Source organism: Seriola dumerili, unplaced genomic scaffold (assembly GCF_002260705.1).
Source record: "Seriola dumerili isolate Sdu_G_001 unplaced genomic scaffold, Sdu_1.0 BDQW01001449.1, whole genome shotgun sequence".
In the NCBI taxonomy this organism is placed as follows: Eukaryota; Metazoa; Chordata; class Actinopteri; order Carangiformes; family Carangidae; genus Seriola; species Seriola dumerili.
Genome location: NW_019175704.1, coordinates 1,622,038 through 1,636,383, shown reverse-complemented (window position 1 = coordinate 1,636,383; position 14,346 = coordinate 1,622,038). Strand labels below are relative to the sequence as shown.

Sequence of the window (14,346 nt, the reverse complement as noted above, 5' to 3'; positions counted from 1 at the left end):
ATTTCTCACAATTATCTCTGTGAGCCTGACAGGCACCAGGGGTGGCCCAGCAACACTGAAGTGGTGGACACTGATTGGGTTATTTGTCCTCTCTCACTCGAAGCTGAGAGATTGTGGGACCTGTACTGTGGAGAGCCTCTCTGCAGGACTCACACCAAGACTCATATTCACTTATGGTTTGAAGACAGCAAAGGATGACCAGCTGTTAAGTATTAACCCATGTTCGGTGGGCAGGTAGTGACAACTCAAAAAATTAAGAGATAGGCCTTTTAATAATAAAATGAATGACGGCTGAATTCCATTTAGCTGCTGCAGTTTCTGGGCACTGGTGTTGTGATAAAGTTGGTTGTGTGTGCACTGACAATGTATTATCATTTAATTTGGGTTTAATTAGTGGGAGTGCTGATCTTTGGCTGATGTTTGACATTTATATTGGTTTTGTTTTGAGGCACTTCTGTAGTATTCAGTGCCAAGTGCGATAAATGAAAGATTTTAGAAATTTTATTATATCTCTACAAAAGTACATCATATGAATTGACACTGCTAGTGTATTGAAGCCAAATGCATGAACACCACTGTCAATCAAATGTGATGCAGACTGTGAATTCACAATGAAACAGTTCAGATGAAGCAGACCAGTTAAGTTTTTAAACATTAAACTCTTGCCAGTATTTAATGTTGAAGAGAAATACAGGGACTTTAATGTATCTATTTGTCCATATATATCAATGTAGCTCCATTTTATCCATTGTGGCACAGTGCAGCATGTGATGTACACTAGTTTGTGTTGGCTTAAAATATGGCTCAAGAACTTAGTGTCATACATAACAATCAAAATGATTTAAAAAAAAAACCCTGAATTTACAATTAACCATAAAAATACTGTATTTTTAACACAGCAGCATTTAGCCTGTTACAATCAATACAAGATTACATTCTAACATGTTGTAGCCTCTTGGAGAAAGACGATTTGTAGTTGGAAGCTGCAGATAGCTCCTGCAACAAAAAGAACACAAATTGTGTTAGTTATTGTTGTAATGGTATTGTATATTAGATCATATATATTTATGCTGTGGCATGCAGATAAATATTTTTGATGGGCTAGGCAATAATTGAAACTAATTTTTACTACTTTGCAATATACTATCAGATGATGTCATGTTCTTACCTTGACTTGGAAATCAGTGTTTGGTTACCTTACCCATCCAAAAATTAAAACAAAAAAAAGTTGATAGAAGTAGGAATTTTGAAGGAATATTTGCTCTTTAGGGGAAGAGGAAGGTTTTTTTTTGTTTTTTGAAATGGTCTTTTTTCAGCTCTTTTAGGAGTCTTCTTTTTCACTGCCACATTTTTTTTGGTCTTTTTTTTCTTTTTTTTTTCTTTTTGGCAGGATATTTTCAGACCATTTCAATTCTTTATTTTTTGTACAATCCAAAGTAAAGCCAAGAACTGAGAAGCCAAGCTTTCATACAAATCCTTTAAACCCAGACATAAAATATTTACACAGGAGCATTTAAACCAGTTCAACCTAATACTATTCTGCAAAAGCTACAGTCTGTCGTTCTGTTAAATTACAACACAGGTTTTGTTTTCTTAAACTGAGAGTTCAACAAATGTGTCTTTAAGTGATCGCCTGTCACATGTGCAGACAAACTATTTGTGTTTTGTGAACCCAAAAAAGAAAAAGAAAAAAGGAAAAAAAAACAGAACTATTTCTACATTAAGAGCATTAAAAAAATTCACCATTGTTGCCTCTGGTACACACATTAAAATTAATTAAACTCACAGATGGTTCTTTTGCCAGTTACATATTTGTGAGGGAAAAAAAAACTCTTGCCAAAGTGAAATGTGCCTTGTTGATTTATAAACAGGCATTGATATCTTATGAAGTTGCTGGATTGTTGCTCGTCTTCCACACCAGGGCACCCAGGGAGCAGCATCTGACCGATCTTCATCTGCGCCAGGAGCGAGGCTCGTTGTCATCCTCTTCCTCATCATCATCCTGCAGCAGTGCATCGTCACTCAGGGACTCTTCTGGGTACTGATGAGGGGAAAGAGAGAGAAAAAAAAAAAAAAAGATTAGTGCTCTCTACAGTGAACAAAAGGCAATTTCGAGTGGAAAGACCTTTTACTTTGAGCACCATCAGCATTCAACGTGCACCGTGTATTTAAAAGGTCTCAAGAGGAACTAACTTCTCAGCTTGAGAGTATCATGCTGCAGACCAACTGCCCAATGAAAAGTACAAGTGGCCATACAAAAGCCATATTAGGACAATCCTTGCCATGATGTATAATGGCTCCCTCTTGTGTTCTCTAAATGCAACAACAACAAGAAACATGTTTAATAAGCTCTACTGATAAGATATGGGATAGGGGCCAAATATTCCCACTAGCAAGTAAACACTACCTAGTGAACCTTTATACCAGCATGAAAGGTAGCACTGGAAGACATAAGCAATCCTCCCTGACCTGACCTTAAAGACACTATAAAGAGAAAAATATCCGTTTAGCAAAGAGAGAAAATCCCACAAACCTCATCCTCTTCTGGTTCTGCCTCATCAGCATCCACAGTACTGAGAGCTGTGACAGGCTTATGCCACGCCAGGCGTAAAGTCTGATTGTTGAATCTCACTCCATGGAGAGCCGCCTACAGGTGGATGATACAGAGAGCAGAACGGGAAAACAGGTGAGTCAGGTGTCGTGACAATAACATACTTAACCGGAGCTCTCTGTGCTCCGGCCATGATAATACTGTACAGAACCAGAGTTGCAAGTATATTTTACAGTTTAAATGTCAGGAAAATCAAGAAATGCATCACCTGTTCAGCCTCCGCTCTTGTCTTGTAAGTGATGACTGCAGACAGGTTGCTCTCATCAATCTGGCAGTCTTCAATCTCTCCAAATTGCTTCAAAATCGTCAACACACAACATTGTGGTCACTTTACAAACACACCTTTTCCTGTGCAACTATTGAAAAGAAATTATCTTCTGTTATTGCAGGTACCTAGTGAGGTCCTAAGTGACTCTGTGAATAAATGCTGATTTTATTCTACAAGTTGCATTTAAAACTGCTGCTGCAGTAGTATGCAGCAGTATTTTTCTTTTTTTCTGTAGTACCACACCACAAACAGCCTTAATCCAAAGTAAAATAAGAGAACAGCTGAAAGTTGTTATTATTTAGTTATCATTATTAGTTATAATTACCATTAAATGGTTAATCTGATAGTGTCTTTTAACACAGATGCCTCTGTAGTTACTTCCATCAATAGGTTGCACTGGTTCAATTCTGGATATCAAATCTCCTTTTCTCAGTAGTTTCAGGCTGACTTACAGCAAAGTGTGGCAGCAAGTCTACTCGGTCCGTCTCAGTGAACCCAGAAATCTCCAAGGCTCGTGGTCGATGGTCCACGACTGCATGCAGTGGCACACCTCTTCCTCGTCCTCTGGAGCCCCTTCCCCGGGCCCTGAGCGCACCACGGCCCCGAGCCGGAACCCCCCGGCCTCGTCCTGAAGACAGAAGTCCCCTTTTAGCTGCCTGGATTAAAACAAAAAACAGGCATGGGAAGGAAGTCAAAGAGAGCACAAATGTCTGATATCTGATATTCTGAAACAGAGTTGTGGAGATGAAACTCCAACAGATCATTTGAAGTTACAAGAGCTCAAGTGCCCTCAAGTGCCCTCAAGTGGCAGCTGTGTAAGTAGCATTTTGGCATTTGTTTTCAAGCTTGAGGGACAGTTTTGTTTTTCAGGATCAGGTCAATACCTCAATTTGCAGCTGGGTGTACTTAATTTTCAACAAAGCAGTGTCCTCTCCGGCCTGGGTCTTCTTGTAAAGGTCCAGCTCTGCGTCGAGCAGTTCCTTCTGTGCCTGGACATATTATTCATTCACATCAGGAAAGACAACATTGCAAAACAGAAATAAATAAGTCAAAGGTACCTGGACAAGCTGAAAAACAAAAATGCATTTACCTTTGGACTTTTAGATGAACAAAGGAATAAAATAGAGCATAAGTTAACTAACCACTAACTAACACTACAAAGCAAGTAAGCAAATGCTATGTTTATTGGAGGTACAACCTGTTTTCTATCCAAAGCCTACTGAAAAGCAAGAGAGGATTTTGTGTGTGGGTGTCTGGATGGTGGTAGCTGGGCTGAGACACTACCTGAGCCTTGCTCTTGCCGGTGCGTAGCAAGTTGTTGCTGCTTGAGATTCCCTTTATCTCTTCTTGAAGCTTGGTGATGCTCTTGGTTAACATTCCCAAAGTTTCCATGATCTTGGCTTTATCCTCTGCTTTCATTGCTTTGTTCTTCTCAAGTTTGGATATCAGAAGCTGCGGAGGAAAGGAATAGAAAAACAAGAGAATCCCAGGTTTAAGTTTTGTATGAACTGCTTCCAAAAGAGTACTTGAAGCAGATCACCGACTGCCCACAGGTCACATGGTAAGATTTAAATTTGTGGTGAAAATATGGATAATTTCACTCTGAATAAGTCACTTTAAAAGTGAACAAAAAGCGTGTTGACACACGATCCTTAATCCATTTTACTATGTTGAATGATGACATAGTCCGTCACAGTTCCCACACACAGCTGTCAAACACTGCTAGTATATCTATACAAACAAATCAAAGCAGAGTCTGAGAACTGAGAATTGATTGTCTGAGGGACTTTGTTGCCTCATGTTGCTTAAGTGGTGAGTCAGACCTCTTTTACAGCGCACACATTTAACTTTTGTATAGAGAGGTTACCGAATACAAACACTGACAGGTGATGGGACACTTGAGTATATAAGTATATATAATGTATTATAACCTCTATTCCAGATTATTTTACCTTCTGTGTCTCAATGTGTTTCTCCAATATTTCCTGCTTCTTCTTCCGAACATCCTGCTGTAGTTTTAGGGCTTCCTGTGAAAGGAATTACATTCTTAGAATGAGAATACTAATTGCTTGCTTCCCATTTCATTATCCCATTGAGGCCATACTTCCGAATCTCTCCTCTCCCCCTTTCCCATGCCTCCCTCCATTCCTCCTCTCACCTGTTTCTTCTTCAGTGCTTCCTCTGAGGTTTTTTGGGCTGCCTTCAGGGCAGCAGGATTGTATACAGTCTTTGTGAGGCCCACAGATGTTGAAAACACCTGAAAAAGGAGAGTGATAGCACAAAACGTTTACTCTATTTGAAATAAAAAAGGACATAAATTCCAAAAGAACATCTGTCGTTCTGAACAGAGAACAAACGCTTACTTTTTCGACAGGAGCTGCAGGTTTGGAAGAAAATCCCAAACGGTCTTTCACTGACACTTTAGAAGGATTCTGCACCAACGGGGAAAATACATTATGTTTATAGACACCTTCTGCAGATTCTTACAAGTATATGTGAAAAAAAACCCTCAACACCAACACACCCACACACACCTGAGAGACTACGCTGGAGTCTTGGGAGGGCTCAGAGTTTGCAGGGAGCATTGGTCCAAGGCGATCTTTGACAGACTGCTTCAGAGACGTGGTTGAGGGCTGCTGAAAATATGTAAATCACATTATGTCAAGATTAATGGAGTTCATTTTAACATGGCCACTGTCAGACAACAATTCTGATGTTTAATTTTCTAGATTTCTCGTCGCACTGAACATTTTTGTATCTGTATCCTCTAATTTATTTACTGACTTCCTTCATCTCTTAGAATTACTAACAACAACACTCAGAGAGAAGCTCTTTGTTCTGTAACTGTAAGTGGGGGCAGCACTGCCATTAATGCAACAGGTTTTTCCATGTGACAAATTGCAAGAGCCAAGGGAGAACAATGCTTTGGTGAGCTATGCCCAGCTTTACAAATGATCAAAAACACCCTCGAGGGGGGTGTTATTTTTCACACAGGGACACTGACAGATCAACAACAAAGCAAGCTGTGGATGAATGTAATTTATGCTCTAATTAAGCTGAGAATAGTAGTGGAACTGGTATCTCTGTCTGTTCTATGACTGATATCTCCATTTAGGAAAAGACTGCTATATGTGACCACATAACAGTCACCCTGACAAGAATCTTAATTCTCACCAATTAAGATCAGTTGTTTTAACAATTTTAAAACAAGTCTATGGATATTCACTGGTGCTGCACTACAAATATTAACATGATATTGTATTATGTTATTTTATTTGGCCAATTATGCATTAGCAAAATGCAAGGTTCACTGCAAAAACTTTTGTTCAAAAACCTAATTCAGTCTCAAAATTCTATTTTTCTCGTTAAAAAAAAAAAAAAAATCAATTTCTTCATTGTGCTTCTTACTGAAAGATATCTACTCTAAATTCTATCCATGCAAATACTAGCAACATTTTTTGCTTGTGGTATGACAAAACATTTCACAACATGCAATGAAAGACAGTTTTAAAAACAACTTTTACCATGGCTGGCTGTGGCTGCGGCTGCTGCTGTGAGTGTGAGTGGGACTGGCCCTGTCCATCGCTCCCATCATCACGGAACCAGTGCACTCTGATGAAGCGGTTGTTGAGAACAGCCTCTGTGCTTTGCATAGCCCGCTTGGCCTCATCTGGAGAGGCAAACTGGATCAATGCCCCCTCTAGGTCATTTTGGAAGGCCACCTGTAAGAATAACAAGACTAGGTCAAAACTTTGTATATGGCTGGACTACTTCGTAGGCTATTTGCATTCTGCCTAGTGTCAGCTGGTTTCAACCATCTGTTTGCTTCTGTCCTATTCTCTGTGCTTATGGTGGACGCTGTCGTTACCAGTGGCCATGGTTCCATCTATATGTTTTTTGAGCGTCCCAGTGCAATAGCATGTGATCTGTCTACAGCAGGGGATCTCAGTCAACTTCACACTTATTGGCTTAAATGGCCTAATTTCAACCAAATAAGCAAAGTCTTAAAAGTCAGTAAGTTTAAATCTAAACCACGACACAAACCAAAACTTGATTTTTAAAAATCCCATGTGTCAAACTCAATACTAAAATTGTTTTAAAGCTCCATAACATTCACACATACATACTGTTCACATATTAGCTACCTATTGTACTGCTTCACCGTTTACAGTGCACTACACAGTAACTACATATCACATTGACAACTATCCATTAAAGCTGGTTTCATGTCTATAGCACCACATTGGGACTGACCTGCAGGTTGACGATGGTGCCAAACTTGCTGAAATGTTCATTGAGTTTGCTGATGTTGTTGAGCTCAGGTGGAATTTGCCGAACCAGCAGCTTGGTGTTAGGAAAGAATGGGGCTCTTTTGTGGTAGCCCTGGTGGTTGGGTTTGTTAAAGTTGGGTCTGAGCAGAGAAGAGAAATTATTAAACAATTCAAAAGACAATGCTATTAAACAGACCTCACATCTATTTAACCAATGGGTTTAAAGGGAGCATATAATTTATTTTTATATCAAAAGGAAAAGGGTGCCTTACTTGTCAAACCAAGGTTTCTTGGAGGGGAGGCCTCCATCATGGGAGACAGCTGGTCTCTTCCTTGAATCAGATTCCATAACGATCCGCATACTGTTGTTAGGAATCTTTTCTGGTGAGGGACAAACACAGACAGGCCAGCTTTGAGACTACAGCTCAAAAGGGAAATCACAACCCTAAGGGAAGGCATTAAAATATACAACCGAAACCCAAATACATTAGCTTATCCTGAATACCGGTATTCTCCTTGTTCTCGCTGTTTGTGAAGCAGCAACAGGCTGACACACTGGCTAAAGTGCAAAGCATGCTAACAGTAGGAAAGTACATGCATGTTTTAAGACAATCTATTCAAAGATCAGACGGTTCAGTTCATGTGAACAATACCTCTCTGTGGCTGGTCCACCTCCCCCATTGTGAGTCCAATCAGGTTGGGTCTCTGGGCATTGACGCGGTGGCGGTAGATAGGCCTGGAGGTATTAGTGATGCTGGGAGCCTCAGGATTGTACACATCTGACTCATAGTTGTCTGATCAGCAGAGAAAGGACACTTTAACTCAGAAAACAGCAAAGCAAGGTACAGTAAGTGTGATTTGTAAATACAAAGTTTAATTTGTAATTTCAAAAGACACACAGCAAATACCGGAGGTGAAAAGTGGCGCTGAGGCCTGGGGTAGTGAGGAGCGCATCCCAGAGGTGACGATAGTGGGAACAGAGCTGGTAATGGAATTGGGAGGTGCATCCATGCCCGATGGTTGTAGTGGAGGAAGCGGAGGAGGGGGACCTGTGTCAGACAGAGTAAAACATAATAAAAAAAATCATACAGAATGAGAAGTTCAAGCTAAATACAAACTGGTCAAATCAATTTTGTAATCATTTTTGTCTAACCTGTGCTAAACAGGTCATTAATCTAAATGTTCACCAGGTAGCAAGGTAACTACTCCTCTTGCCTTCTGTTTTAAAGATACTTTTAAGTTAAATCAGTTCCACTGTTTCAAACATAAACATTTTATGTGGGTTTATTTCCTGTTCACTCATAGCAACAGCTGACGGGATCCAAGCTTAGATCCAAGCTGTTGCCTAGCAATGCAATTATTAAAGATTCTATACATGTCCTGTGCTCATATTTAATCCCATGTGTTGGTATAATTTTTTCATTCCATAAAAACCATATAAAGTTAAACATTTAATGCTAAAATATGATATTCCCAGGGGCGTCAATGGAGGCCATGTGTTTAGTGCTGCAATGACTAGTAAGCTGACAGAAACTTAATCTATTTTAAACTATTTTGATGATCAAGTCATAGTTTACGTCATTTTTAAGGCAAAATGTCAAAAAGGTTCAGATCCTCATTTCTGAGAAATTTCTGAGGAAATCTGAAAATGTCACAGTGGGCTTTAGGAAATTGTGATTGACATCTTTCACTTCCTGACATTTTAGAGGGTAAATGATTAAATCAATTGAGAAAATAAGCAATGATTGATCAGGAATGAAAATAAAAGTTAGCTGCAGCCCTGTGCGCCATCTCCACTAAACTTAATAATTTCATGTTGGTTGCCATTAGATTATCCAGTTTAATTGACATTTGTGAAAAACATGTGTTAAATGCTTTTACTGTAAAGCACTCATGTTGCATAGTGCATATACTTGAAGTTTTCTTCATCCTGAACCAATGTGTCATAGGAAAATTTAAAAAAATAAACTCTAAATTCCTACCTGCAACAGGTGGAAGGCTGGGTGGGAGGGCACCTGGTGGGGGCACAGGGGGCCGCAGGTTCACAGGTGGGGGGTTCATGAGAGGTGGTGGCGGTGGGAGCCCTGGTGGTGGCGGTGCGTCCACACCTGGGATTGGCGGAGGTTGGAAGGGCAACATACTGGGCAAATTGACATCTTCCACTACAACTGGGTCACTTCCATGGTCAAAAGGACACATATCGCCTCGCATGCAGAAGCCCTTTTCTGGAAAAGACAGCAAACTAATGTTGAACATGAAACACACAGAACTACAACTCAAAAAAAAAAAAAAAGTCAGTCTGCAGACTTGATGGAAAAAAGTTCAATCGGCTTTCCTTACCATCGTAGTCACGGCATCGCTTCCTCTGCTGGGGGGGTGGTCCCCTAATAAAAGGGCCACGATCCACAGGGTGCTCAGGACGGAAGTCTGACCAACTCTCAGTGGTGTTGTTGCTATGATGATGTGTGGGGGCGATGACTGTAATGGTGCTGCTCAGTGTTGGCACTGGGAAGTGCGAAGTGGTTGCAGTGGAGACCAGAGCTGCTGCGGAGTAGCCGTCACCACTCTCTGACCTGTCCACTCGATCGTGATCGTACTTCAATTTTCCAGGATCTCGTTCTGTGAATAGGCATAAGTCAAGTATAATAGTAAACTAACTGTAATTATGGCACGTTTACTTGTGATAAATTAAACTGATTGCACGTTACAAAATCCATATTTCCTCTATTCTTCAACATCCAGTCAGTCCAGTTATGATGAAGCTGCCTGAGCTGCCATCACTGTTGGTGTGTATCAGTTCCAAATGATCAGCTCAATTCTGATACATCATTATATGAAGCAACTACTTCATATGATTTTATACAATTCATAAAGAAAAACAGTTCAACCCATGCTGAAGAAAACCCAGTACACACCTATTAGACAACTACATCTCTGGAAACAATGAAGTAATCTTTGTGTTTAATGGGCTTCTTGGTCAGTTGTAATCTGACTGGACTCACCTTGACAAGTCAGCAATTAACAGAGTCATAGTTCAAATAAAGTGAACTTTGACCATACAGCACTATGTAAGAAAGTTGTGTTTCCAAACCAGGGTTTTGGTGTCATTGCTCTCTCGAATAGAAAAACAATGGTTCAAACTGTTACAGGGTGATCCCACTGGTGATTATGTGTAGACAGGCCTAGATCATTTTAGATCTATTAATCAGGTTTTTACCTCTACTCCTGCTTCTGGACCGAGTTCTGCTGTGGGAGCGGCTCCTGCTGCGATCTCGATCCCTATCTCTGTCCCTGTCTCTGTCTCTATCCCTGTCCCTCTCTCTGTCACGGTCTCGGATGCGATCCTTGCTCCAACTCCGGCTGCGACTACGACTGTAACTGCGACTGCGGCCTCTCCTGCGATTGTAGCGATCGCGATAGGAGTCTCTCCTTGGCGGGTTGCGGTCATAATCTCTCTTCCTGGAACGATCATCTCTCTTCCGGTCATCTCCTCTCCTAAAAACCAAGGGCATATAATTAGTGAAAAGTAAATGCAAGCTGAGGACAAAATGTAAGACAAATGCAAACAGGCAGGTGCACACACCTGCTATCTCGACTGTAACGAGAGCTTGATTGTGGAGGGCTGTGATTCACTCGTCGAGAAAACTTCTTCTCTCGTTCTTCCTCCCGATTTGTCTGAAAAATTAAAAAAACAAACTCAAATAAATACTGTTTATCTAAGAGAGCCAATGACATAAGAGGTCCTCCACATCGTTCAACATTCACATGTGATGGTACTTAAGTAGAGAATTACCTCATCTTTCTTCTGCTCATCTTTCTCTACTTTGCCCAGAGAGGATGGTTGCTCAGGCTGTGGGAGGTAGCTTTTGTTGTTAACAGCTTCAAACAGCTTATCCACAAATGGCTGGGTTTCTGAAAGAATTTAATTATGTAAATCAAAGATAATATTTAATGCATTGATAATCAATAACATACACTGGAACAGATGATAAGTAAAACGGGGCTTGCAAAGTAAAGCTTTCATGAAGCAGAGGATTAATTTGCCTCAGTTTATGCCTCTCATGTATTCAGGTCATAGACCTAACCATTTATTTCTCGGAGAAACAATTAATCAGTGAGGATTGATGTTCCCACATCTCTTTTTTATCATGCAGCACACTGGCATATTTTTCTTATCCAGCTTGTTAGAGGACTCTTTCAGTATTTATACATACCACTTGAAAAACGGCAAGAGTTTAAATTACTTTCTTGGTTTCCAAACATCACCGGTTAATTATGATTTATGAGAAACCAATCTGATCCGAATGTGGGCAAATTACACATGAGAGGAACAGACTGGGGCTAATGATTAATTACCTTTCTGAAGAAATACATCCAACTGGTCTATACACAGGGCTTTGAGTTCCTTTTCACTTTTATCCTTCTTCACCAAAGCAACAACATACTTTGCGAGGGCAGAAGGGTCGGCATCACAGCTGGAATTGTGAAGAAAGAAAATCGTAAGACACACGATTATGGAAATAAATATATAAAAAGGCGTGGATAAGTTACTTAGAAAGACAACAGCTGTGCGGCTAATAGCTAACGTTACTTACATGGGCTCAAGGGTTTCAGACAGCCATGTTTTCAAGGCATCAAGGTTTTCAATGATCATTTTATCCAGCCGAACTTTCCCTCCACCGCGGCCAGAGTTAACCCCTCTTGGGGCGATGTTACTTGCTTGTTTAAAACGATAGCAGACACTTGAGTGATCTTTGGCTAGGCTGTGGTGCTAAAAGCGACGTTAGCTGAACTTCATCCGCGTTAACGTTAGCTAGGTTAGCTAGCTAGTTAGCAAACGTCTTTTCCAGGCCCCTAACGTGCTGCACGATTCCTCGGCTCTCGTAATGCATTTGTCATGGAAGTGCACAAGGAGCGAGTCTATTATTTATCAACGTTCAACCAACTAACTCTGAAAGTTGTAAATTATTTTTATCCGTTAAACTTCAGGAGCATCCACGCTTTGCTTGCTACTTTATCCCTCCTCACTAGCTAACATGCCATGGCGACTATTTACTTCCGCTTGTGTTCTCGTTGGCAAAATATCGCGAGAGGGAGACAGTGCAGTACGGTACTGATGTTTCTATCACCCGCGCAATTCACATCAATGAGAGTAAGCTAAATAACAGAAACACTTCTCTGTAAAATGCAATACAGTTCAACAGCATCCCAAACTAGATACTCCAAAAATGATCATACAGGTGAATCAACAATTTCCTAAAAATAATTTCATTGAATAAAATTAAATAAAAGTATTATCATCAAATAATGCTAAAAGTGAAGGTACTTGTTGTGCAGAATGGACCATTTAGAATACAATATGTCATGTTACTGGATTATAAATAAATTTTATTTATTCTATATAGAGCTTTATAGGGATCAATAAAATCTTAATCTATAATAACACATTGTCATTTGTTTGTATTACATTTTGTTATTGCTCTAAATTACTGTAAAGCAATTAGTAACTAATTGCTATTAAATAAATGTAGTGTATTTGCCTCTGAAATTTGTGGAGAATATGCATATAGAAGCAGAAATTGGAAATAGTTAGTCAGTTATAAATAGTTATAATAATTAAGTACAAGAACATGAAAATTGTACTCAAGTGCAATTTAATATATAATGGCTCCACATCAGTCCAAGCCATATAGTACTAATGTGTTATCAGAAACCTACTAAGTACACAACAAGAACTATATACCGAAGTTCCTATTAATTAAACACAGATGCAGGGGTGAAGTAGTGATTTTAAAAGTGTGGGGGTTCTAAGGGTGGGACATGAGCACCACAACCCAGTGCTTTCAATAATATTATTATATTTCTTATTCTATTTTTCTTATAATTTCCCTATGCTGGAGCAACTTTAATGAACAATCTTTTTCCTCTTGAACCAATAAAGTTAGTAAGTAAAGTAAAAAGTAAAGTCTGATTCTGACAAGATAATGGCCTGAATTTTTTTTTTAGATAGATAGATAGATAGATAGATAGATAGATAGATAGATAGATAGATAGATAGATAGATAGATAGATAGATACTTTATCACTGGAACAGCCAACTCATCTCTTACAGGTGGTAATAGTACGAAATATGTCATAATGCACAATATACTAAATAAGTGAAAGGTTACTAGGTTCCTTTATCTATAATTTGATACAGGGTTGTATAACAAGATGAGACTCCACCATGAAAACTTGTTTTATTTTTTGACATCTTATTTATTCACTCATTTACTGTATATAATTTTTGTTTTGGTGAGTAGCATAAAGGGAACGACAACTAGCACTTCTCTGTATACAATGTTGAAGTAAATATCCATTCAGCGATGAATAAATAAAGATAAAAATTAACATAGATAATATCATTGTTAATGTTGAGACATTAGACTCAGTGACATATTTTAGAAAAGATGTTTATTCAGAAAGAATAAATGAAAAGTCATCATGCAAACATACACTATACAAAAAGAGTTCATGCAAATGTCCATTTAATGACATTTTACAATTTTTCTGCCAAAACAAGTTATCTTGCATGAATACAAGTGTACATGGCATACATACACATCATCCTAGAGAAACTCCCCGATGGAAAGCACCTGTTAGGAAAGAATACTGAGAGATGTCTGTTTGACAGATCAGTCTTTATTATTCTTATTTTGAAACTGATTAGTTCATTCATCAATGTACAATGCCAGCTAGCAGCTTGCTAATGCTAATGCTAATGCACGGGGGAGGCGGCTAGCTTGCCTACAGTGGTCCATGCCTAAACGACTTAGTCCCTAACTTAGTCCCCAACTTAGTCCCTGACAACTACATAGGCTCAAATTAGGATCAAAATGATTTTGAGCTTGTAAAGTAATGTTTACAAATAATTTCAATGTTTGTAGTTGTAAATCAACCTCTGTAAACTTGTAAAATAAATCTGCATAAAAAATTCAAGTTTGGCGGATTCTGGCATCCCTATGAAAACACATAATGGTAAATGTATTAAATAAAATGACTTCTGTAAGAAAAAACAAGACACAATTTTTTAATACAAACATAAATCCCCACAAGCACAATTGTTTCTCATACAGATTTATTTTACAGGTTTACAAAGGTTGATTTACAATTACCAACTTCAGAATTATCTGTGAACATCACTTTACAAGCTCAAA

General features: G+C 39.1%; 1 protein-coding gene across 4 annotated transcripts; it reads right to left on the bottom strand.

Moving 5' to 3' along the window:
- Positions 1-651: 651 nt before the first annotated feature.
- On the bottom strand, positions 652-12,193 carry rbm26 (RNA binding motif protein 26). Of its 4 annotated transcripts, XR_002665823.1 has the most exons (23): positions 11,746-12,193; positions 11,507-11,625; positions 10,944-11,062; positions 10,734-10,825; positions 10,368-10,645; positions 9,491-9,769; positions 9,133-9,375; positions 8,050-8,199; positions 7,804-7,944; positions 7,423-7,531; positions 7,134-7,290; positions 6,404-6,601; positions 5,414-5,515; positions 5,243-5,311; positions 5,038-5,136; positions 4,832-4,906; positions 4,164-4,331; positions 3,764-3,868; positions 3,332-3,535; positions 2,820-2,906; positions 2,534-2,647; positions 1,169-2,041; positions 652-996 (listed from the first exon to the last, which is right to left on the bottom strand). XR_002665823.1 is itself a non-coding variant. In XM_022768299.1 (22 exons), the coding sequence occupies exons 1-22, from the start codon at positions 11,802-11,804 to the stop codon at positions 1,952-1,954; spliced, it is 3,057 nt and encodes a 1,018-aa protein (XP_022624020.1). In that variant the 5' UTR covers positions 11,805-12,193; the 3' UTR covers positions 652-1,951. The 4 variants fall into 4 exon arrangements, 3 of the variants coding, with proteins under 3 accessions (XP_022624020.1, XP_022624022.1, XP_022624023.1); XM_022768299.1 differs by having other exon boundaries at positions 652-2,041; XM_022768301.1 differs by having other exon boundaries at positions 652-2,041; positions 5,414-5,512.
- Positions 12,194-14,346: the final 2,153 nt, after the last annotated feature.